At 58.8% G+C, this 21,319-nt stretch overlaps 1 protein-coding gene across 1 annotated transcript; it reads right to left on the bottom strand.

Moving 5' to 3' along the window:
- Positions 1-268: 268 nt before the first annotated feature.
- On the bottom strand, positions 269-20,915 carry PIK3R2 (phosphoinositide-3-kinase regulatory subunit 2). Its single transcript, XM_049808166.1, has 16 exons — positions 20,792-20,915; positions 13,125-13,851; positions 9,514-9,606; positions 8,912-8,974; positions 7,747-7,878; positions 7,343-7,544; positions 6,947-7,032; positions 6,542-6,647; positions 6,338-6,436; positions 6,019-6,199; positions 5,654-5,779; positions 5,238-5,380; positions 4,859-5,035; positions 4,501-4,572; positions 4,102-4,272; positions 269-3,821 (listed from the first exon to the last, which is right to left on the bottom strand). The coding sequence occupies exons 2-16, from the start codon at positions 13,462-13,464 to the stop codon at positions 3,629-3,631; spliced, it is 2,184 nt and encodes a 727-aa protein (XP_049664123.1). The 5' UTR covers positions 13,465-13,851; positions 20,792-20,915; the 3' UTR covers positions 269-3,628.
- Between the last annotated feature and the right edge of the window lie 404 nt (positions 20,916-21,319).

Raw genomic sequence — 21,319 nt, 5'->3', positions numbered from 1 at the left:
CCCGCTGTTTATAGCTGTTGTTTCCGGCTGTTTCTCACCCCTTCGGGCTCAGCTGCCGCCTCCTCGCTTGCCCGGTCAGCGAGCCTGGGGCTGGCTGCTGTGTGCCCCAGTCCTGCAAGACCCCGGGGAGCAGAGTCCCGGCACAGCCCAGCTCCAGCTGGGCCATGGGCCACATCCTGCACCCAGCCCAAGAGCTAGGGAACAGCCCCAACCCCCTCCGCTCCCCCAGCTAACACCCCTCCCACAGAAACCCCCACAGCCGTTTCATTAATTCTGTTTATTTCTTTCTCTTTTTTTTGTTTTTTTGTGGTTTTTTTTGAAGTACCGTACAAAAATCCTCTTACAGTAACAAATACTGGGTTTACATTAGTAAACATCAACAGAAAGAGCATAGAGAACTACTGCTGGTAACGAACAGCTGAAGTGGCAAGTTATTTATTATTGCATATACCTAAATGGAACTAAAAATCTCAGGAGCGCTCACGCAGCCGCCATATCCTCTCCGAGCACAAAGAGAGCACGAGAGCCCTCTGGGGTGGGGGTGGGGGGCACACGGGGGAGCGTAGAGCATCCCAAGCCGGGACACGGAGGGACAAGACCCGAGCTGTGCCCCGGGGAGCAGGAACAGCCATGATGCACCCACGGGATGCGGGTGCGGGACCCGGTTGAGGGACACGGGGGGGGGTCAACAAGCAGCAAAGCACAGCCCAGGGCCTCAAAACACAGCGCTTACCGGGTTCATCCGGCAGCGTGAACAGCACGAGCAAAAGCATCAAAGGACAAATCACAACTAGCTTATTCTAGGGGAGCTGCGCTGCAGGCAGGGAGCTCAGGGCTTGGGCTTCCACTCCAGGGGGGGATGAAGAAAAAGCTGCGTTTTAGGGAGCCAAGTCAAGCACCGTCGGGGAAAGGCAGCCCTGGGGAAGGGCATTTTCCTCCTCGTTGTACACTGGACTTGCAAGCAGAGCCCCGTCGGGGATGGGCCACGGTGATGGGTGCCGGCAGGCAGGAATGGCAGTGCTGGAAGGGGTGACGGTGAGCCCCCTTGCTTACGCTGAGCTGCCCACGCTCCTGGGGAGAAAGAGGCTCCGGCTGGGTGGCAGGAAGGGACAGCATGGGGAAGAACACCAAAAATTCAGCCAAAAGGATTAAAAAAAAAAAAAAAGCTGTCAAGAGAAGCTGGAATTTCCCCAGCCAGCAGAGCCAGGGTGAGCACCAAGCAAAATGTTGACAGGTGATGGCTTGAAGCTGAGACTCTCCCAGATGCTCGGCAGGCCCTGGCATGAGCCAGGAGCAAACCTTCCCCAGCAGGACCGGCCCCAAGCTCATGTTGCTGGGGTGGTGGGGGGGACACAGACCCTGTGGGGCAAGCGGCTGGAGGATCCCATCTGTCTGCAGCCTGCCCCGTGGTGCAGGGATGTGCTGGAAGCGCAGGGATGAGCGCAGGACCAGCAGAGTCCCCCCAGGCTGAAAACGTGCCACCAGTGTGGGAGTCTGGCAGAAAGCTTTGGGGTGTTGGCACGGTCCCCCCAGGCACCCCACAGACCCCAGGAGATCTCTGCAGAGAGGGCTATGAGCACTGGACCTCCCTGCCCCATTCCCACGTGCTCTTATCTCTCACATGTCTGAACCCAAACTATTCCCTTAAATATCCCTGACAGCTTTTCCCAAGTGATCCCCAAAGCCAAACGCAGCCTTTCCTGGACTGTGTGTCCCACAGCTCCCCCGACCCATCGCCTGCCCCTTCCGTGGGAATTTGGCACCCGAGCGTGTGCCCAGGCTGCGATGGGTCAGGGACAGCACCACTGCCCCACATCCTCAGAGCACCAAATGCCGACAAACCAGAACCAAAAAACACAGCCCAGGGTCCGGAGAGGGCATGCAGAGCAGGGAACGGGGTTTGTACAGTCAAGCATACAAGAGCTGCCACAAGCAACAGGAATGGGATGTTTGCTCCAGCAATCCCAGATCCAAAAGGATCCGGGGACCAGCCCAGAGCAAGGTGAGCAGCAGAGCTAACCAGGGCGAGGAGGGGCAGCACGGTCCCCGATGCAGATGGCATGTCGAGGACAGGGAGAGCGGGAAGAGCATGAGCACACAGCACCCTGCAGATTCGGCAGAGCCCGAGTCACAACAAAAAACAGAAGCAGCAAAGCCTACGGCATCCACCAGCCCGTCCTGAGGATGCAGCCTCCAAAAGGGAAAGAGCCTCTCTGGCAAATCAAGAGAACAATTAACGCTTTCTTCAAGCCAGGCAGACGGGATAACCCAATAAAGCAAATGCCACCACGGCCTCAACTCTCAGCCCAGGTCCAGCTTTTAAAGCTCTTCCAGGGCCACCTCCGTTGCCCTCGAGCCCTCTGAACTCATTCACAACAAATCCCTGCCCGTGCCAGCCAGCTACGATGGGCAGCACTACAGCAACCCCCAGCTCTTTCACCCCAAGTCCCCATACAGTACTCATGATTATAAGTGCTTTGCATACATAGTTCGACATCATGCATATACATTGCTATGCGCTAAGGCCCGTGGCCCAGCGGAGATACCGTCCTCCTGCAGCAGAGAGGTCCTTCATTTTGTGTAGGGCTCGTAGTGTGCGTCGGACTTTGGCCCCCTCCTGCTTCAGCTGGCAGGACCCGAGTCTGCAACAGCCTGGCCAGCTGCTGCCCACGCGCTTGCATATCATAATGGGAGTTCAGCAAACACCAGTACTAGGTAAGCAGCCGATTACAAAAAGAACCGTATTTACAGAGCTACAGTTAGCTTCAACGGGTTACGTCTGCAGAGATTCACCGAAGACAGCCGGAAACAACAAGCTGTGCATCCCATAGATTCTGCCGGGAAAAACACGGGTACCAACACGGATTTCACAGCTTAGTTGGCACAACTAAGGCGAGAGATTCATCGCTAACCGGATCCTCCCTCCCCAGACAGCAACACTCAAGAGGTGGTTATGACACTAGGGAACAAGATGGTGAGGTGGGGCACAGCACAGAATGGAGACCTCGGCCGAGAAGCCCCACAGAGGATGGGGTTTCTCCTTTTAAATGAGTCTCTGCACGGAAAGAGCAGCACCCCTCGTACCAGACACCACCTCAGCCTGCAAGATCACCGAGGGAAGCAAGAGTGGAGGATGCACATGCTCAACCATTCAGCAGAGCCTCCTGCTCTGCCTCCTCCGGCATCCAGGCAGAGAGCCCCTTGCTCAGAGCAGCGCTTGCGGCTGCTCGGCCGGGACGGTGACTGATGCTGTAGCGCACCGAGGAATGGGAACCTAGCTCTACAGTGTTGCGTTGTGGGGCGACCTGCCAGCAAGAAGGGGATCTGACCTGTTTATCAGGGAAGGGGAGGGGGCTGTGCTTGCCCCCAGCAATTCAATCACAACTGGATCCCACCTCCTAGAGGCTGGAGCCCACTGGGAATCAACAGCTCAGCCTTTTTGCCCCATCAGCCAACACAGGTTTCAGCTACTGACCAAGAGGGACATCAGGAACGGTCACAGACATCTCAGAGGCTCTGGAGGGGCAGGAGCACAGAGACTCAACTATACAGGGTGCAAGAGTCCAGAGCCAGAAAGCAGCGCTCTGGGGAGAAGCTGAAGGCAGCTGCTGTGTTGTGCATGGGCTGCTCATCTGGCTGGTGGCTGGGAAAGGACCGGGTGAGCCAGCGTGACATTCAGGGAGTCATTGTGCTGCACCAGGGACGTGTGCTTGTAGTGCAAGACCAGGTCCTTGAGGGAGGCGTAGAGGTTGTAGGGTTCAGCGAACCCGTAGCCGGTCGCCGTTTTGTAGATTACGCAGTGCTTGGTGTCACCGTCCACCCTGCCAGGGAGACAAGGCAGCACAGGTCAGTGGCACGCTAGGAAGACCCTCTGGGATAGGCACAGGGACAAGCAGAGCACAAGTGGGCATCACCAAAGCAGCCCAAAGATACATATGGCCCTGGCAGGAGGAGCCGAGGCAGATGGGACACCTCGGGGAAGCCCAGCCTGCCAGCTGACGCCTCCGCCAGCCTCCAGCATCTGGCAAGAGAAGGGCAGAGCAATGTGGGAGCACAGCCCCTGCCAGCCCCATCCCACTACGTCTGTGCGAGGGTACTCACACCACGGAGCAGGCGTAGCATCCCTTCTGGCTGCTCTCGCGGATCAGGAAAGTGCCGTCCCGCTTGCCGCACAGCATCTCTTCTGCCTGCAAGCGGTTGATCTTCCCCACGTACCACGTTCGTTCCTCATGGTGGGGCAGCTCCTCCTCATCATCCATCATGGAGTACTGGCTGCAATCGAGCACAGGCAGGGTCAGACCCCCTCAGTTTGGGCATGTGGCCCCCATATCTCCCCTCACACTGCTAGCTGCCATCACCCCTTCCGGCAGGGAAGATGTCCTCAGCTCCCAGGTAGGGAGATGGGACTTGCCCACAACCCCGAAGTGGGCAGAACCGGCTGCGCAGCCTGTGCTCCTGCAGCCCCCCCACATCCCACAACGCCCAAACAGGGACACTCACTCCTCCGTCTCGTTCTTGATGCCCAGCCACTCGTTGATTTTCTTCTGCCGGGCACCTTTCTGCGTCAGCCACCTGGAGAAGGAGAAGCAGAACTCAGCACAGGCAGCGTGCCCGGCCTGCGGCATCCGGACCAGACACCGCTTGCGCAGCCATCACCAGAGGGCAGCAGCCGTCCCCTTTGCGGGACGGCCGTGCCCCAAGGCTGCACACTGCAGGGCTCCATCCTGCACCCAGCAGCCCACAAGCCGGTTCGACAAGCCCCAAAGCCCTCAAGGAGCTAGCTGGATTGCTCCTGGTCCATGCCGGAGGAGCAGCGGGGCCCCGCTCCCAGCCCTCTGGGGAGGCAGGCTCTACGTACACCAAATACTGGTCTCGCAGTTTGCGCAGCTGCATGAGGTCTGGCTTGAGGCTGTTCATGCGCTTGTCGATCTCCCGGTTCTCCGAGGCTTGTTTCTTCAGGTCCTGCTCCAGCTTCATCTTGCTGTCGTGGATCTCTGTGATGCGAGACTTCAGCTTCTCTGAGTTCATGAGGATCCTGGGAGAAAGAGGGGGGGGGTTTAGGCTGCGAGCCAGGGTGGGGGAGGCAGAGGAGGCAGCCTGCCAGCTCCGGCCCACAGCACGCTTCTGGAGAGACAAGGATTGCGCATGCCTCGGCTCTGTCCTGGGCCAGGATGATCCTTCCAGCCCCCAGAGCCTTTCCCCAGGCAGGGCAGGTCACCACCACTCTGTGTTCTCACCGTTGCACCTCCTTCTCATTGCCCTCCCGGCGGAAGCGCTCGATGTACTCCTTGCTGCATTTCTCCTGTGTCTGACACTGCTCCTCAAAGATCTTGATCGTCTCGTTGAAGGCCTCGATTGCCGTCCTCTTCATCTGCAGCTCCTGAAAAGGGAGGAGAGAACTGAGGAAAGGGCAGGTTTCTGCCTATTCACATCCCTCTTTCCCCCTCCCCAAAGCAGCACTGTCCTTGCTGCAGTCCAAATCTCCCCCTCTTCAAAGCCCATTCTTTGGAAGTCCCCTCAAGTCCAGGAGCAGACAAACAGGGCAGCGGGTGCCCAATCTCTGCTCTCCTCTCTGCACAGCAGTGCAGCAATCGGGATATCAGGGCAGCCCATGGGGCCTGTGCTCCCAAGGGGAAGGCAAGCGCCTGCGTACCTGGGAAGTGCGTGTGTACTCCTCATACAGCAGGTCGTACTCCCAGCTCTTGTCCTGGTACTGCTGGTGATAGACCTTCAGCTGCTCCCCAACGGCTTCCACGCTGTCCTCTTTCACCACTTGGTCCTGCCATACACACAGCCTCTGTCAGGACCTGCTCCTGCCCTACAGCAGCCTTTCTTCAAGGCAGCTGGTCCCACAAAACCCCACCAGCCCTGCAGGATGTCTGTCACCCCACAAAGCAATGTCCCAGCGCAGGAGAAGGGGTGGGATGTTGTCATCTACCAAAGGATAAGGGATGGATGAGAACATGCCCCTGGTTCAGGCTGTGCTGGCCAGCCGCATCGCTGCAGCCCAGGCCTCACCTGCTGGTACTTGGAGATGGGGTAGAGCAGCCTGGTGTCCAGCTTGGCATTGTACTGGGCAAGTGATTCGTGCCGGTAATGGGTGATGAGCTCCACCACCGAGCCAAAAGTCAGCGGCTCTGAGAAGCCGTACTTCCCTTCCCGGTGAAAGATCTTGATAAGCTTGTTATTGCCTCCCTTCCTGTAGCAGGGAGGAGAGAGAGGGCACTTATCACCACCCCAGCACCCTACACCTGCCTGATGTCTGGGTGTCCAAGCAGCCGCAAGCACAAGGACACATGCCGACAGCAGAAGCTCTCAGGGGACCCCAGCGCCCTACCTGAGTGTGAGCGTGTACTCTCCCTGGATCTTGCTGGAGGCATCGCGTACCAAGAAGGTACCATCCGGCGTGTCCCGTAGCTTCTCGTTCACCTCCTCCCTACAAGGAACATGATTGTCACGGCCTGTGAGGTGCAACCAGAGCTCCCCTAGATAACTCCATGGACAGGGCACCCAGGATGTGAGCTGCCAGCCACCCCCTTACCGAGAAATGTCACCCCAGTACCACTCGGCGTCCTGCAAGGGCACACTGTTCCCGTTGGCCAAGCTGGCTGCACTGGGCTTTGGCTTAGGTGGTTTTGGAGGCAAGGCTGTAAGAGAAGGAGGGTTGAAGCACGGTGAGCCCAAGTCCCAGCTCCCCACAGGCAATCCCTTGGAGCGCTGAGTCCCCCTCCCTGCAGCGACCATCCTGGGAAGCCCCGTTGGCTGCCACGCTGCCAGGAGCTGCTCTAGGTACATCTGCAGCAGCAGATAAATGCCTCGAGCCTGCCTCCAGGCACAGCTGGGCTACAGAAATGCCCTCGGCAACCCACTCATGGGGGCAGAGACTCCATACCCATGGAGCACAAACACCAGAGCCTTGGGCCCCAGGGAAGGGGCATCTCAGTACCTGGAGGCAACTGTTCCGGCTCCAACTCCTTCGTCTGCAGAAGTATCTCCAAAAGTAGCACAGAGAAGTCAGGGCTCAGCTCTGGGCTGCAGGGAGAGAGGAGCCAAGTAAGAACAGCGGTTGTGGGGGAGAAGCTGGCACTGCTCCTGTGCCCCCCAGGCAAAGGGGCAGCTGGGGTCAGCTGGTTCATCCCAGCTGCCAGATCCCAGGCTGACACAGAAGCAAGGGCTCTGCCCTGGCTTTGAGTTCCACCTCTGTGTGCTGCCAGCAGTTTAATCCCACGTGCAACAAGGCAGGGGCTGCGGGCAGACCTGCTGTTACAGGCTGGACTCCTTGTCCTGGCAGGCACAGCGGCCAACGCTCAGTACACGGCTGGAACCCAAAAGCCTCACGTACCTGGCACCAGGCAGCCGGAGGAGAAGGGGGCCGAAGATCTCTCCCAGGGCCCGAGGGTGGAGGCTGTTGCTCTCGGCCTGCTGTGATACCTTCCCCAGATGCCGGAGCAGGAACTGCAGGGTGAGCGTGTTCTGGAGCGGGACCGCAGGCGACTCCAGGGCCAACAGCAGCTGCTTCCGGCAATTCTCCGGCTGTGGGATCTCTGGGGAGAGAACAAGACACGATGGAAGGGCTGGGACAGCCGGCACTGCTCTCTACACTCCACCCGCGTCACAGTGTGGGAGCGCTGTCAGCAGCAGGGGGCGTGAGCCAGACCCCATAGGGACAGGACTTATTTTAATACCCCAAACGCGTCCGTTGTGCCCAGCCACCCATTCCCAAGCATGGCCAGGGGAGGCCCTTACCCTGCAGGATGCGAAGGATGTCTCCGTGCACGGACACCGGCACCACGGGGGAAGGCAGGTCCTGCAGGTAGCCTCGCAGCGCCTCACCCAGGGAGTGCACATCAAAGGGCTCCAGGTCACCCAGGGTCCAATCTGCCAGGGCACAGATTTCCCATGGGTGGCAGGCACAGCACCAGGCACCCAGCCAGCAGCTCTGGTGCTGCCAGCACCCATCCCAGAGACCATCGCACACCACCCAGCCAGCTATCACGGGACACAAGCAGCCCACATGACAAAGAATGCCGGGAAGTGCCCCCTGCATCCCAGAAATAAGCTGGCTCTGGGATCACATGCAGGTCCCCCCTGGGGAGGGGGTAGAGGACATTTCAGGTGCCCACACCCTTTGCCCTGAGCCCTGCCACAGGAATTCAGGGCACGCATGACTCGGGTGAGAGTTTTGTTCCCTGCTGCTGGTAGAGACAAGTGCAGACTGACCAGTCACACACTGAATCCAATGGGGAAAACGTCTCCCTCGAACTGTGACGTCCCACGAATGCAAGGCGCAGGCTGTCAGGACAGCATGTAAAGCCTGTCCCGAAAGTGGCATGGCCAGAGCCGACAGCACCGCGCAGTTGGGGTTTGCAAGAACATCTCTGGAAGGGGACAAGCCAGCGTGGTGCTGGATGAGGCCCAAGCCCAGCCGAGAGGCAGACAGCTCCGAAGGCTCCCCAACAGAGACATCAGCTGCTGGCACAGCGGAGCTAAGGCTCCAGCCACCAAGCTGAGCTGAAAGATCCTCCCTTGCTTATTAGTGGCGTGACAGAGCCAGAGAAGCCTCCACCAGCTAATCAGCAGAGCACCCCAAGAGTGGGGCACGCCGAAGAGACAGCGGGAGACAAACACAGGGGTTCACTTGTTGGCCTGCGAGTCTCCGAGCTGGTGCCGCGTCCCTTTGCTCCAGCCCACGGACAGCGGCAGGAATCCCCCCCTTTCCCATCCCTTCCTCGTGAGACAGGGACGTGTCAGGACGGGGACGGCCCAGCCCCACAGGCAGCGTGACGGGAGTCAGGAACTGCCGGGGACAGGCGAGCTTGGCCTGGATTGCATTACTGCTGGCGCTGTCACATCCACTAATCTCCTCCATCTGAGCCGATTCGCCTCCTCACCACGCGGAGCTGGTTCTTACCGGTTCTCAGCGCTTGCCTCAGTTCGGAGCCAGATGTCCTGTACAACATCTCGCTGTCTAACCCTGCGGAAGCGGGGACACTGCTGTGAGTTGCACAGCTCCCAGCACACGCACTGTTTCGGTGCCAGCCTGGCACCCGCGTGCCGGCCGGGCAACGGCTGCGGCATAGCTAACCAGGCCTGGATGGTGTCCAAGCCAATCTCCTGCAGATGCTGCCACAGCCCCCTTGGCCCCCAGGACACCCAGTTCAGTGGCCCCGTTTCTCCCCCATGGCGCAGATCCGGGCTGGAGGTGCTTCCCAAACTCCAGCACTCATCCAGGGCACGTAGGCATCCTGCGTGCAGACCCAGCCCCCTCATCCCAGGCCTCTGTGCAGGATGGCACAGGGGATCAAGCTCGGCTCTGGGGAACAGCAGCTCAAGCCAGGCAGGAGCAGGAGGGCCTCCCCTTCTGCAGGCTGCTGCGTCCTGCCCGTCCCAAGGAGCTCAGTCCAACATTAGTAGCTTTTGAAGACAGCTGCCTCCCCCTCTGCCTCCCCCTCTGCCCTCACTGGGGGGGTTTTGGGAGGTATCAGCCCCTCAGTGCTCAGCATCCCCCCTTACCTTTCTTCTCAATAGCTTCCACCAGCTTCACCAGCAGCGGCGGTGCAATCTCAGGAGGGCTGAACTGCTCCTGCAAGTCCGGGAGAGGAGACCCTGGGGGAGGAGGAGGGAGAGAAGGGGTCAGCCCCAGCTCAGCCCCTACCAGATGCTCTGCAGTGGAACCAGGCCAGGGCACAACCAATGCCGTTCCCAAAGGCAGCGTCCGAGGGCGAGGAAAGCCGTGGCCCCTGCCACGAAGCCGCAGCCCACAAAAACACCGCACAGAGGCTGCAGGGAACCTGTGAGCTGGCCCAGAAAACAGCACAGCACTTGTTGAGTCCGACCTTGCTCCGAGCCCCCAACGGTGTGTGCATCCCTACTGCTCCGTGCAGAGGCAAGGAAGCAGAGTCTGTCTCCCTGGGGACCCTGGCACCCCGGGCAGGGAGCACAGGGGTTACCAGGGCTCCTGGAGCTCAGGCCGGTTTCAGTCCCTGCCCAGCACAGGGGCTGCGCAGGGCTGACGGAGGAGCACGGCTAGGGAGCTCGCCCGCGGTGGTGAGCTGTGATTAATCCAGCGATTCAGACAGAACGCCATGTCAGCAAATTCCTGCCCTTGATTGCTCGTTTAACATGGAAACCAGCCCTCTGCCTCCCCCTCCCCGTGAGCCCACAGCCTCCGTGCAAGCTGTTACAGGGTGCAGACAGCCTGCGGCACAGGACCGGGGTTCCCCCCCTTTCTGGGGGATCTACAGCCCTGCATTGGGTGACATTTTGCTGCCACTTCCAGAAGATCTTGAGGTCCCAGCTCCGGGCACCCCCCTTCCCCCGTGCTGGAGGGGTGACGCATGCCAGGGCAGGAGCACGCAGGCCCAGCCGGAGAGCTGCCAGCGGGAGGTTTGCCGAAGGATGAGCAGTGCCAGGCTCCATTTCGCTTCCAACTGAGCGCCAGCCGGTGCAGGAGGCTCCTTGGGGCCGCTCCACAGCACCGGGCAGACCCTGGGGAGCCCACAGTCGGTGAGGATACCCAGCACGCTCTGCTCTGTGGGGAGGCAGAGCCAAAAATCTGTTGCCCGTTGCGAAACACAGCTCTGTTGTCACGGATCTGACCCGAACTCGCCCAGTGTGGTCTCACCACGAGGTGCAGCAAGCTGAAACTCCGCACCCGGCTGAGCCTCCTGCATCCACGGCCTCGCGGGGAGGCGAAACAGCTCGTGTCAGTGCAGCCACGGAAAGGGGAGAAAATGGGGCAGGTGCCCAGCAGTTCTGCAAGGGTCTGTGCTGCTGGGGGGGAGGGTGATCCCCCCCACCAGAGAGAGTCCCTGGGCATAGGAAAGGGTTCAGGATGGTACTGGTCAGGGTAGGGAAGCTGCAGGAAAGCTGCCAGGCTGGCAGCTCCGAGCCTGACCCTTGGGAAGGGCTGAAGGGAGAGTAAATACTGGTGCTGCCCACGTGGCCCAGCCGGGAATGTGCTGCTTCAGCAGGCAGCAGCTTGCCTTTTTTTATCAGGCAGCCTGTGCCGGAGCCAGCGGCAGCTCCCAAGCCTGCCGGGCCCTCCAGGCTGGGCCGCCGTGAACAAGGCCGCTCACAGCACGGCCGGGGCAGCTGCGGAAATATTTCCGAGCCGCATTTTCCGCTCGTGTTCTCTGCGGAAGGCAAACACCGGCAGCTCATAAATTCACCGGCAGAAAGCGCTGAGTCTCGATGCTCTGCGGGGCCAGCCCAGCTCCTGGGCTGCGTGACAGCCGTGGCACTGGTCCTGCTCCATGTGTGACACCAGGGGCCTAAGGGATCCCTGCCAGCCAGGGCAGAACCCGGGAAACAGGGCAGAAACTCCACCAGTATAAGCTTTGTGGGGCAGCCAGGAGACATCACTGCACCTCCCAAAGTGCAGACCACGAAGAAATAACATGGGCTTGGCTTAAATACAGTTTCTCGGTTACAAAAACCTGTCTCCGCACCAGCATCCCAGCAGGCTGTGTGTAAAATGGCTTTGGGCATTTGAATTGCCACCCTGCAGGCCCCAGCTGTGCCCAAGGTGGAGCCTGGCCGTGGGGATGCACCCACTGGGGGGACAGGGCTGGCACCCCCTCATGTGCCCTGGTACCTGACCCTCACTCTGCTCCAGCCCCGGACAGGATGCAGACAGGCTGGCTTTTGGTTTCTTTCCCAACCACATCTTTTCTGTGTGTCAGGAGCTTTAGCACGTATCTTCTTCCGCATCCCAGTGATCCCCACCCCTGTGCAGGGCAGCGGCTTTGACCACCCAGACACACCTCCACCAAGCCGCGCTTGAGAAGAAGAGGAGAGAGCCCATGAAGGCATAAATACAGCCCCCGAGGGAGCACAAGGCTGGATGCAGGCAAGGTCGCCACATCCACCGCAGAGCATGTCCCAGGCTCCCAAGAGGAGCTGCTTTCTTGGAAAGGCAGGTTGCGAGTGGGATGACTCAGGTCAGCAGCTCTAGCTGCCAACCCAAACGCATGGCCCGGTCACGTTCCCACCCTGCGGAGACGTTTCCTGGGGCCGCCTCTCCAGCTCCGGGAGGGAGAGCTTGGGAGGCAGCCATGGGGAGCTGCCCCAGCCCCACCACCCTGGTTTCTGAGACAGGGGCTCACTTCCATTCCTTAAGACCCCAGAGAGGTTTCACACAGCTAGAAGCATCTGATGGGACAGCCGTGGCTCCCAGGCAGAGAGGGAAGAGGAGGACACAGGACTGCCAGCTGGGAGCGTGCTTCGATGCCCACCACCTCCTGCTTCTGACACTACTCCTCCCATGCCCACAAGCACAAGGTCTTCTGCAAGGCATGGGAAGGCAAAGTGTGGTTATCACCCCTGTTTGCTGTCTCAAAGCACCCGGGGGCTGCTGAGCCCCTGCCACAGGGTTCATATGCCTGGGAGCAAAAAAAATAAGCAAAGATAAGGCAGCTGCTACGGGCAGCACTGAAGCTCTCCCAGCTCCCGGACCAGGTCCGTGCCAAGCCCAGTGCCGGCTGGGAGGCAGCCGCAGGTGCGGAGCAGCCCATGCCCTGCCTGAGGGCGGCTGCCCAGCCCCAGTGAGAGCTCTGCGATCTGCGGGGAGGGACGGGTGCCAGGCAGACAAGCAATTAGCTCCAGTTCTCGGAAGTACTCTTTTAGACCCTGACTTTTCTACTCTTGCCCAGAGACAAGTAATTGTGTGTCTCAGCAGGGCTGAGCGGCTCTTGGCAGGGAGCAATGCCCTGAGCGCTCCAGAGGCCGAGGCAGGGAGGTGGTTGGGAGAGGTCAGGACTTTTTCCTAAAGGGAGGGAGCAGGGCAAAACCCTTAGCGGAGCAGGGAAAGGAACCAAGGACCACGGGGATCATGGCTGGTCATGGGCCAGAGAAGGATCTCAGAGAGGTAAGAGTGGGACAAGGCTTGCCCCAAAAATCTGCTAAGCAGATTGATAAACTGGGGGAACAACGTGCTTTTCTCTCAGCCAGGACTGAGCCCACAAGCCCCAGGCAACTCGACCGCATTGCTGCCAGTGGGGACAATCCAGTGCTATCGAGCCGAGGGCTTCACCACTGTCCTGCAAAGCCACTCACACTCCCTCATCCATCGCATGCTGGGAGCAGAGGTCTCCTGCAGCAACATGGCACGCAGCAGGGCTTACCTTGCTCCAAAGCATCCTGCAGCCGGCAGCCGCTGGCCCCTGGCGTTGCGGGCAGGGGTCTCTGCACTCTGGGCCGATGAGAAGGGACGGAGATCTTCACAGGCCCCACGTACTCCACGTACGTGCCGGGAAAGTCGCCCTTCTGCTTGGTTCGCTCGTTGACGCCCAGGATCCACCCGATCTGATTGGGGGTCTGCTCATCCCCATCTTTGAAGCCCAAGGATTGCAGGGCCCCCTTGCTCACCACCAGGATGTCCCCAGGCAGCAGATCAATGTCCTCCTCACGCTCCTTGCGGTAGGGGTAGAGCGCACGGTACTGGAACCCATCGGTGCTGCCCATTCTTTCTGCTGTGGGGAGAAGGGCTCTGAAGAGTAAGGCAGTGCGTTTCGGGCAGGATTGAAGGGATCTCAGAGGCAGCTCTCCCCCATCAGCACTCTGAATGTCTCTGCATGAACCAGCACACCAGGTGCCTGGTATGGGTGCCTCGGTGCGCTTAGGTGCAGCCCCTTTTCCTTAGCTTGAAACCACGATTCAACCAAATTATGGAGCAAAGGGAGAAGGAGACAAACATAATCCAGCACTTGTGAGCGGGCATGCAACAAAGAAACAGGAGATCAGGGTCCGCTTCACCAAAAAAGAAGCAGGTTTCTTGGAGTCCAGGGGGCAAAAGCACAGCAGGCTTCCAGCCCAGAACGGCGTGGCATGCTACGTCTCCCTTCCCAGTGCCTGCAAAGAGAAGACGACCTGTCACTGCACAGCCAGGCACCCCACACCCTCCTGAGACGCCAACATTCAAAGTAGGGGTTCATCCGAGTAGCTGAGAGAGGCAGGACTCGTTTCTCTCCTACCAACCAGCTGATGCTGAGCCCTGGATCCAACCAGAACACGCTAATACCAATTTACACTCCCAAAAGCAAGAGAGGAGCCAGCGGCTGTGGGCAGGAATGCCACCTCCTCTCTGCTACAGTCAGGCACCAGCTCTGCATCTTAAAGAGGTTCGCTCCTGCTTCTTCAGCTTACCCTCCTCGCAGCACTTATGCAAACAAGACAACAAGCAGGACAAAACAGCCTTTATGCAGAACTTTTGCAAACAGAAAAGGGTGACCCTGCAACCACCAGCTGGAGGCCTTGAATAGGAGCAAAACAAACAGATTTAACCTTTCCTTGTTAAATCGATTAAATTTCACAGTTCACCTTTACATCTCCCCATGCAATCCCCCACAAAGTCATTTTCTGAAGGTAGCTGCCCACAAAGGTAGGTTAACCAAGCTTTCAGCAAAAGGCTTTTGAGATGCTTTGCCATTCCCACAGAGCAGCACTTCAAAGCTTCGCTCTGAGCAAAGTAAATTTTTGAACTTTTCAAAAGCAGCAGCAGCATCAAGTGCAGGCATGGGTTCTTTCCACAGAGAGGGAGGTGAGAGGAGTTAAAAAACCCCAACCTTTAGAAGCCTTCAAGTCTACTTAGAACTGCTAACTGCCTTTCAGCTATTCAGAGAGAAACTGAAGAATATGCTGCCTGCCCTGCCCAGAAATCCACCAAAAAGAATAAACCTAGGTTCTAACATGCTCTGGAAGAGATGTATGAGCTGGGGCATTCCCACCAGCTGGGCACGTCCTCTTTTCCATCCCCTCCCGGCCACACAGGCGAGTTTTCCACCTCCCCCAGGCAAATCCCAGCATTCCAGTTCCCGCAGCCACGGCATGCAACCAAGGACCGGACCTACAAGGCACCGGGGCAGCCAGAAACCAGCCTTCCCAGGGACACCCTAGGCCTGCTGAAACACTGCTTGAGCTGTTTTGGCCCAGAAACCACTAAACCCAGCTCAAACACTTGAGTCTCATCTGAAAGCTATTAGTGAGCAGGAAGGCGCTTCTCAGGGCTGCCGGAGCCTCTGCAGAGGGAGGCGAGGAGGCAAAGGGAGCCAGGGCACCCTTCCCGGCGGGGTCAATGCACAACCAAGCACGGCACGAAGCCAAGGCTGCTCCGACCGACCGCTGGCTGGACTCTGCGAGAGGCACTAGCGTCGGTGATCTGCAGTATTTCAAAATAACTCTTTGGGGCCAGAAACACATTACAGTTCACATCAGCTACAAGCCCCCCCCCCTTCCTCTTGCACATGCTACCACCCCTGCACGCTACCAGAAAGTCTGAGATCGGTGCGGGTCCCCTGAGGGAAGCCAGCTTCACCTCTCTGCAGGCAGGCTCTCCAGCCCAGCACCACGCTGAGGGCTCCTTCCCTTGACAAAGAAGAAAGGCACAAAGAGGCCATGGCACATGAAACCTGTGCGGCAGCCAGAGCCCGCGCTGGTTGCCCGAGCTCGGGCAAGCGTCCCAGCCCGTCTGTCTTTGCCGTGAATGAGCAGGCACTGCCCTCGGGGAGATAAGACACTTGCAGCCAGGATTGAGCCTGATCCGGGTCACTGGAGAGCTTCTCTGGAGCTCCAGGAATAAAACCAGGCTGCAGGACTCATGGAGAGACCCTGGGGACAGGGGGTGTTTGTGGGAGAAGCAGTATGACCCAGCACAGCTCCATGCAAGCTCCCACCACGCTGGTATGGCAGCCGCAGGGAACTCGCAGCGGAGCCCGCATTTCCCCAATCCAACTGGCCCCAGCCAGGAAAATATTACTTCATAATCCAGAGCATAAAGAGAGATTTATGACCAGGCTCGCTGCCTGCCGCTCGCCCCTCTGAACGCTGGCTGTCAGGGTCTGACGGAGCCGAGACGGCAGCACTGGGGGCAATGCCTGACTGCCAGGGCCCAGAGCGGCCACTGTCTGCTGGGAAAGGCGCCGGCAGCTCCCACTCCTCCCGGAGTGGACAGACCCCGTAACGCACCCAGAGGCGATGGAGCCCAAACCCAGCGGGGTCAATGTTCCCCCAAAGGCACCTCCCCAGCTTCCACCCGCAGATCCCAGCCCCAACTCCAGGCGCTTCAGACATGCTGGTGCAGCTGAAGAGGCTGGAAGGACAAAACACTCAGCCCTGGCAAACTCGTTCAGTAGCTTTTAAAAGCAGATCTGCGTGGAGGGGTGGGAAGAGGAGAGTGTTGCTCCGGAGCACTGAGTGTCTCCAAAGAGCAGGTCCCGCAGCTCCTGCTCCGTCGACTCCTTCCAGCCTCCTTCCCTGCGGCGGTAACGCAGAGGCGCAGCTCTGTGCTGCCTTGCTCTCCGCGTCCCAGCAGGTCACTGGACACATGAAAAAATACAGATAACTTAGAGCCAGCCTGGTCCTGGAAGCAGCCTCACCTGCCTTCCCCACACTCAGCCTATGGGGGATCAAAAGCCCATGAACGCGGGTGAGGAGCCACCCGGGAAACCCAAATGCACATGGCTAACGCCGGCACCATCCTCTCCAGGGGAAAGACTTGTCCTCTTGTCCTGCCACAGACCCAGTGAGCAGCTTCCCAGGCTAAGCTGTGTGTGCAGGATGGCAGCCGCCAGTCAGAAAAGCTCTGCACCCCACAGAGAGCAGCTGACCGAATCGGAGTGTCTTTGGAGAGAGGGAACGCACGCTTCTCAAAAGACCTTAAACCAGCTCTTTGGAGGGAAGGCGAGTTGGGGAAGGCAGCGCCGAGAGCCTGGGACACGCATGAGCCTGTCGGCTGGAAGCACACCTCCGAGCGCAGGAGAGAGGCAGCAGCTTGCCAAAAGATTTCGGCTGGGCCTGGCTCCAGGTTCACTCAGCTCTCCGAGAGGAACCTCGTGTGTCTGTGCTGGCGAGCACTTTGCTTAGGCTGCTCTGAAAATCCCATGCATCAGACATCTAAATACCTTTGGTAAATCTATCTCAGTGCCCAGAAACAATCCCTTGATTCATTAACTGCTGTCAATACTTTCTTTGTTTAATACATCGGTTTGAAACAAAAAACACATTACCAGTCTTTTTGTGTGTGCCCAGCACATAAATAAAAGCATCTTAACGTTTTAAATGTGGTTCCTGTGCTTTTTAACCCAGTTCCAAATGCAGTTCAAAGTGCAGCTTGACTCGAAGCGAGACTGAGCATTACTTTCCCTCCAGTGAGGCAAAAGAACACATAAAAATATTTAAAAGAAGAATATGCCTACAACAATCTACACAGCTCAAACCTTTCCAAGTTACATCAGATCCTTAGTGAGCAAAAAACCACCAAATCAAGTTTTGAACTGCAAAACGCTACATGTTAATGGGTTACAAACAATGAGAACAAATCTTTCCTTTATTAAAGGGAGAAAATAGGACAATGCGACTAGGGATGGAAATAAAAACGGACACGGAACTGCCTGCCACATCGTGGCCTATCGTGACAACTGCTGCTACATCAAGTCTTTCTGACCTACACAGCCAGGGAAGCTCTGCTGGCCCCATTGGAGTAGCAGAAGCTGGCGGTGCCGAGCACGCCACGGGTCACGCTGCGTCCACAGGCAGCCAAAACACCAAGCAGCGCCGGGGCAGAGAGGGCAAGAGCTTGGCAACCCCTAGTTTATAATTCGGGACAAACAGCACAGCAATTCCCCGCAATCCCAGGCAGCTTCCCAGGCCGGCTCCCTCCCCAGCCCTGCTGAAAAGCCTGAACGACAACTCGCAAGGCTTGAGCTACAAGCGAGGCCACGGTGGAGGTGGCGATGCCACGACGAGCTGCGGAGGAATGAGCCAGGCGAGCCCACAGGGAACTGGTGTGGGTGGGAAGAGGAGCTGGACACGGTCCACCAGCTGCCCCCAGGGAAGCGGCCAGAGGAGCGGGGAGAGCCGAAGCCATGCTGGGGGCTCATGCTCCCAGATTGGCAACGGCTACGACGCTGCCAAGCAAGCTGGTATTTCCCTCCAAAGAGGGAAAAGAGGCAGAGGAGGCGAGTTACGCCGCAAGTCGTGCCCAAGCCAGGCTTGCTGTCCTGAGAGCGACCACATTGCAGCAGAGGCACAGCGCAGCCAAGGCCATTTTCACCTCTTTTCTCACCAAGAAATGCTTCCCACGCAGCTGGCAACAGAGCTTGAGGAGCAGCATCATCCTGCCCATGGCCATCAGCTGCCCTTTGCCCGGATACAGAGCATTTGCTGCTCAGACTTCAGTTTCATTAAATATTTTGTTTTATTCAGTGAAGCCCAAGGACGTGAAGGAATATCTGAAACATTTCACCGAAAACGTAAATGCTATGGTTAGCAGAGACCTGAGGAGCCTCATAAATCCCTGCCTCGGCATAACCGATACCTACCTCGTTTTTGAGAGGCGTCTGGAGGTCTCAACAACCTCCTCCTCAACGGCTGGACAGTCTGAGAGCACCTCAGGCAATCTGCAGACCTACTCCAAGGCTTCTCTTACTGTCTGGAGGCTTCTCCTGACATTGGACATTCTTGCTTCAGTTGAAGCCTGTCCTGTCTCACCCACCTCAGGGACTTTCTCCTCCTCCCCGCAAGAGCCTTTTACTTGGCCGGAGACTTTTACACACCCACACCAAGCAGAGAAGGACCAAGCACCCTATACCAGCGCTATTGCTTCACTCCAGGCTCCCTTTATACCAGCCCCCAAGCAGCAAGAACGCACTACTTCCATTTTAGGAGCATTCATGGGGCTGGGTTTAGGGACTTTTTTCAGAAATAAACCCAGGAGCTGTATTTCAGCTACTTCCCTCAAAAATTACAGTTCTAAAAAAACTGAGTCTATAAAAAAAAAAAATCCAACTGCTCTTGCTAACTTATCTGCTTAAAATCACATTCCCCGGGGTATTTGGAATTTATATGACGATTTCTTAGCAGCTCTGCACAATGCAGCAATCACATGAAGTAACGTACAAGGTGAGAAGCAACCACGTTAGCAACCAGCATTATTTGGGTATTGGTTGAGAGAAGCAAGACCTTCCAACTTGAGAAATCCACTGTCCCTTCCCGTTTGCTTTTTATCTTCCATTACTTGATTACTTTAGCTCCAAGCTGCAGCTCCAGATATTCCCAGAGGAATAAAAAGAGCCCTCAATATTATAAATACTCTTTTTCATTGTAAACACAACCCAGCACTCGGAGCAAAGCGCCGGCGCTCTGACACGGCTCCAAACTGGCTCCGCAAACCACTCTGCTCCTCGCCGCATTCCAGCTGAGCTGCGGTTTCTCTTCCAACCCAGAGCTTTTGTCCAGCAAGACCCAACTGCGGGCAGAAAGGATTTTCCTGCGTGCTTAAAACCTTGTTCTACGAGTGAAAACCCGAGGGTTTGGGGCAGCAATCACCTTTAGGACAGAAGCCTCGCCGCAAACCACACAGGCAGATTGAAGCACGATCTGCCCACGTCAGAGAAGAGAGTCACCAAAGAAACCAAACCATGGCTTGGACTTTCCCACATCATGGAAGAGTCGATGACTGGAGCAGAGGCCAACCCAGCCTCGGGGACACACCAGCCCTTCGCATGTTAGGGAAGGGCGGGGGAATGGCCAGGAAAGCAGTGATTTAGGCTATATTTACTCAGCTGTCTCCATTCTCTGCTCTCACAGAGAAAGTCACAGGGCCAGTTCCCCAGTGACTCTAAGAGCTACTCGGGAAATAAAAGCCACGCATTAATGGGGAGGAGAGGCAGCCATTCCTCTGCCGCGCTGGGCACGGGTGCCGAAAAGCGCAATGCTGGTGCAGCTCCAGCTCTTCGCAGCTCTTGCAGAGCTCATTGTAGACAGGTTCCCCTGCCCCCCAGGTTTTATTTCCCATTGAACACAGACCCTCAGTTTCAGAGGTGCATAACCATGAGAAGCTTCCCCTTCAAGGGGCTGAGAAACATTCCCAGGATTGGGAGAGATGCGGAGCACAAACCTCACTGGAAAGAGGTGGCCTGGCCAACCGTCCCAGAGCCAGGGTTTGGGGGCAACCGTGTCTAGAGCCAGCAAAGCCACAGCCACCCCCAGGCTGGATTCCAACACATCCAGCCGGACAGGCGCATCCCTAGGTCATCTGGCCCCAACCTGGGGCCTGCTGGGGTAAAACCGTCGTGGGACCAAACCGCAGCCGGGCAGGGAAGGGGGCACGGCAGTGGGTCCAAGCCCTCAGCCCCCAGGCTGGAGCCATGCAGCCCTGACAGGCTGCTTTTCTCCGGCTCCGTCACGCAAAGAGGGGGCTCAGGACCCCTGGCAATGGGGGCTGCACCCTGCCAAGGGGGTGGTGGTGGTGGGGTGTCCCTGCCCTGGCACCCTGCAGGGGGAATGGCACAGAGGTCCCCGTGCTGGGGATGGAGATAGCCTGGGGGGGGGTGGGGGGGTGGTGGGTTGATGGGGGGGCACAGCCCTTGCACAGGGAGGGGACAGGGACAGCCCTGGCACCACGGTGGAGGGGACTCAGCTCTGGCACAGGGGACCTGCCCTGGCACCTCAGGCTGGGGGGGGGGGGGACGACACACACGACACAGGGCCGGCCCGGGGGGGGGGGGGGGGGGGGGCGGGTGACACTGCCCTGGCAGCGGAGCACCCTGCGCTGACACCACCGGGAGGGGGACGGGGACAGCCCCGGTGTTGCCCCCGGAGAAGGGACAGAAGCTCGGCCTGGGGGGGGGGGGGGGGGGGGGCCGGCGAGGTGATCCCACCCGGGGGGGGGCCTCACGCTGAGGGGCCGCGCTGACGGCGGGTCCCGGCGCCAGCCAGCCCGCCAGGCCCTGGGTCTGATCCCGGCTCCCCTCTCTCCCGGTCCCGGCCTCCCTCTTCCCCGTCCCCGTCCCACCTCTCCGCCGGCCCCATCCGCCGCCGCTCGGCTCCAGCCCGCTCCTGCCTCCCAGCCCGGCGGCAGCCTGGGAAAGGGCCCGAACGCCGCCGGAACGGCCCGAACCCGCCCCGGAAAGACCCGACAGAAGCCGGAGAGGGACGAACTTACCCGAAGCCTCTGCAGCCCCGCCTCTTTCCCCAGGCAGCCGGCAGCGATCGGAGCCACGCCCCTCGCCCGAGCGGTTCCGGAAGGAGCCGAAAAGGTCTCCGGCGCCAACCGCCGAGCGGCGCTACGGGAGAGCGCGGCGGCGCCCCCTGGCGGCGGGTCGGGCACCGGGCACCGGGCACCGGGACGGCACCGGGCTCTGGGACTGCACCGGGCATGGGGCACGGCACTGGGCACCGGGACTGCACCGGGCACCGGGACGGCACCGGGCATGGGGCATGGCACCGGGCTCTGGGACTGCACCGGGCATGGGGCACGGCACTGGGCACCGGGACTGCACCGGGCACCGGGACGGCACCGGGCTCTGGGACTGCACCGGGC

The sequence above is a fragment of the Accipiter gentilis genome, chromosome 8 (assembly GCF_929443795.1).
Source record: "Accipiter gentilis chromosome 8, bAccGen1.1, whole genome shotgun sequence".
Taxonomy (NCBI): domain Eukaryota; kingdom Metazoa; phylum Chordata; class Aves; order Accipitriformes; family Accipitridae; genus Astur; species Astur gentilis.
This window is presented reverse-complemented; position numbering and strand designations above follow the sequence as displayed.